The 2890-nt window shown below is 64.5% G+C and overlaps 1 protein-coding gene across 1 annotated transcript; it reads right to left on the bottom strand.

Moving 5' to 3' along the window:
* Positions 1 to 201: 201 nt before the first annotated feature.
* On the bottom strand, positions 202 to 2686 carry PAOX (polyamine oxidase). The gene is made up of 6 exons (XM_019470959.1): positions 2202 to 2686; positions 1923 to 2122; positions 1423 to 1678; positions 1089 to 1201; positions 838 to 995; positions 202 to 370 (listed from the first exon to the last, which is right to left on the bottom strand). The coding sequence occupies exons 1-6, from the start codon at positions 2672 to 2674 to the stop codon at positions 230 to 232; spliced, it is 1341 nt and encodes a 446-aa protein (XP_019326504.1). The 5' UTR covers positions 2675 to 2686; the 3' UTR covers positions 202 to 229.
* Between the last annotated feature and the right edge of the window lie 204 nt (positions 2687 to 2890).

Here is a 2890-nt window from a genome sequence, read left to right on the forward strand (position 1 = left end):
CCCCGGAGCCAGGCCCGGCGCAGGCCCCGCTGGCTGGACGACGCTTCCTGATCTCCAGCACCAACTGGTACTAACGCCGCAGCCCCATTTCCCCGCCGGACCCGAGCCGAGGAGCCACATCCATCCCTCCGGAGAGAGAGAAGCCTCTGCGTCCCTCTGCTGGGGAGATTTCTCAATAAAGGAGGCTGACCGGCAGCGATCCATGAAGCATGGGTTTTATTTTCCCGCCTCAGAGCCGAGGAGCGGGGCTGGGTGCCTCAAAGAGCTGGTTGAGCCGCTCGGCCTCTCGCCAGCCCGACAGCAGGGCCCCGTGGGTGGTGGAGTAGAAGGTGCGGTGGGTGGCCTCGCCGGCGAAGAGGAGCTGCAGAGGCTGTGGCAAGGTGGGAGGTGAGCGCCGGGGGCCTGCTGCCTCCCCCAGCCCAGTGGGGACACCGGGTCCTACTAAACCAGCCTCATCTCCCTGCCCTTTGGCACCCCGCGGATGCATGACCCACTCTGCAGCCACGTAGAGACCAAGGAGTGGGCACCTTCCCTTCCTTAGAGACCCACCCTATGCCATGAGGATGCCGGAAAGTGGTTGGAAGGAGCTATGTGTCCCCAGATTTCATGGAAATGGGGTTCCCCCTACCCCCATGGAGCTCAGGGGGAAGAGCCAAGGGGGATTGGTTGGTGAGCTGAGCATCGATGACCCCTGAATGGAGCGGGAGTGGGGAATGCCACCTCCCTGTGCTCCTCAAGGCCTGGGGCGTCCTGTTCCCACCCCTGTCTGTCTGTCCCCATGCCTGGGGGTTCCTGCTCCCCCACGGCTGCTGCATCTCCTGGGCTAAAAGCAATTACCCTGGGGTCCTCAGGGTCCTCGGGCAGGGGCTGAGCCAGCACATCGATGTCGTCCCCTGAGCTGCCGATGGCCACGTAGCTGTAGGAGCCCCGAGTGTAGGGAGCGCTGTGCCACCGGGACCTGAGCACGCTCCTGGGAGCAGGCAGGCGCTGGTTCCCTGCGGGCGTGGATTTTGGGTGGTATCCAGAAATCTGGGTGCATGTTTCCCTGGGGGGGGTTGGGGTGACGAGGGTGGAGAAGGTGGCAGTACCTGTCAGTGTGCGGAGGACACGTGTCATGGTGCCGAGAACCTCTGCGTCGCTCAGCGTCTCCATATACTCCGACTCCTTCCCCGCAATGAAGCCGCAGAGGACATGCCCGTGCCTGGGGAGGAAAGATGGGGCCGAGAGCTGCCTGACGCCCTCCCGCTGATCACCGGGAACCATGCCCTCCCTGCCCCAGGAGCGCCACTGCATCACGGGCCACCAGCAACCCAGAGAAGGACTTGAAGCTCCAGACAGGACCAAGACGCTCCTTCAGGTTGCCCAGAAGATGCCCATTGCCCTGGCCGCGATGCCCCTTTGCTGATGCTCCCAGCCACGTACTGCTCTGGTGGTTGGAGGACCACAAATCCAATGAGCTTCTTGAACCAGTTGGCCTCCAGGTCAGTGCTGGGCTCCTCGAGGGGTGACTCGTCCTCCCACACCACTTCAAGGAGCTGCTGCTGGGGTTCCCAGAAAGGCCGCTCGAACTCTAGGAAGATCTTGTTGTTTGTGCCGAAACCCAGGCGGCGAATGGCCTCCGCTTTCTGCTCTGGCAGGGGAGGTTGGAAGAAGTCCTGGTGGCGTTCCTTGAGGAAACCTGCAGGCAGAAGATTGGGCAGAAGATTGGGCAGAAGATCGGGCAGCTCTGTTGGCTGGGCTCCTAAATGGGGTCTGAGATACCTTTCCCTCCCCAAACTCCTGGCCAGCCTCCCCTCTCCCACCGGGGTTGCCGAGGCTGGGAAGGGGTTTGGGCAAGTCCCTGCCCTCCGTCTGTCCATCACCAGCCACGCCATCTGGTTGGAGGGGACAGGCAGGGCAAGGAAAGGTGTTGGTGTCCTCACCCAGCGGGACAGTGACGATGATGTGGTCAGCGAGGAAGGCGTCTCCATCCTCACACTCCACCCGGACAGGGAAATCCCTGGCCTCGTCCCCTTCCTCGTGGAAGGACCCTCTCCACCGGATGGTCCTCACTGCCTTGTTGAGCAGGACAGTGCCGTCCGGCAGAGCCGAGAGCATGTGATCAGGCAAGCTGCTGTAGCCGCTGCGGGAGGAGGCGCCGCTGGGGACGGGGTGCCCACCAAAATGCTCTTCCGCGTCCCCCTCCAGAGCCCCGTGCTTACCCTGGGAAGGTGCAGTCCAGGCCAGGCAGGGAGACGTACTCCCCGAAGGGCTCCAGGGCCACCAGGTCCATGCTGTGGGTCCCACTGATGCAACACTCCAGCTTGAGGCAGGCGGCAAGGATGGCCAGCTGGAGCCGCTGGGCGTCCTCACCTGCCCCAGAAGCAGGGACCCTCTGGGCAATCTCTGCTCGCAGGTACTGTCCCACGCTGTGTGCCAGCGACTCCTTGGCCCCCTGAAAAGTGCGGGCAGAGGCCAGGAGGGTGTCGAAGAGGTCGTGGGCTTTGCTTACTGCCTGGGGGCTCAGCACCCTCCCCGAGCTGCTGTAGGTGACGGAGGGCAGCGGGGGGTGGCCCCCTGCCTCCGCCCGCTGGTTCTCCTCCCGGGCAGCCTCCGGGCCCAGCAGGCCATAGTGGGTGGCCAGGCGGAAGACAGGGTTCCCTGGCGAGGGGCCATGGATCCAGTGTGCCCCCATCTCTGCCAGCCCCGATGCTGCAGGGAGGGGAGGGAGGGGGGTCACCCCAAGGCGTACGCATGGCAGGAGCCCCCGGGGAGCAGCAGGACCCCCAACCCCATGTGTCCCCCAAAGCTGGAGCCCGTGGACCCTCTCCCCTGCCCCAGTCCTCCTGTGCCACCCGTGACCGGCTCTGGTTTGGTCCCACTGCACCCGCGGGACCAGACACCCCCAGCA

Source organism: Aptenodytes forsteri, unplaced genomic scaffold, assembly GCF_000699145.1.
Source record: "Aptenodytes forsteri isolate BGI_AS27 unplaced genomic scaffold, ASM69914v1 Scaffold320, whole genome shotgun sequence".
In the NCBI taxonomy this organism is placed as follows: Eukaryota; Metazoa; Chordata; class Aves; order Sphenisciformes; family Spheniscidae; genus Aptenodytes; species Aptenodytes forsteri.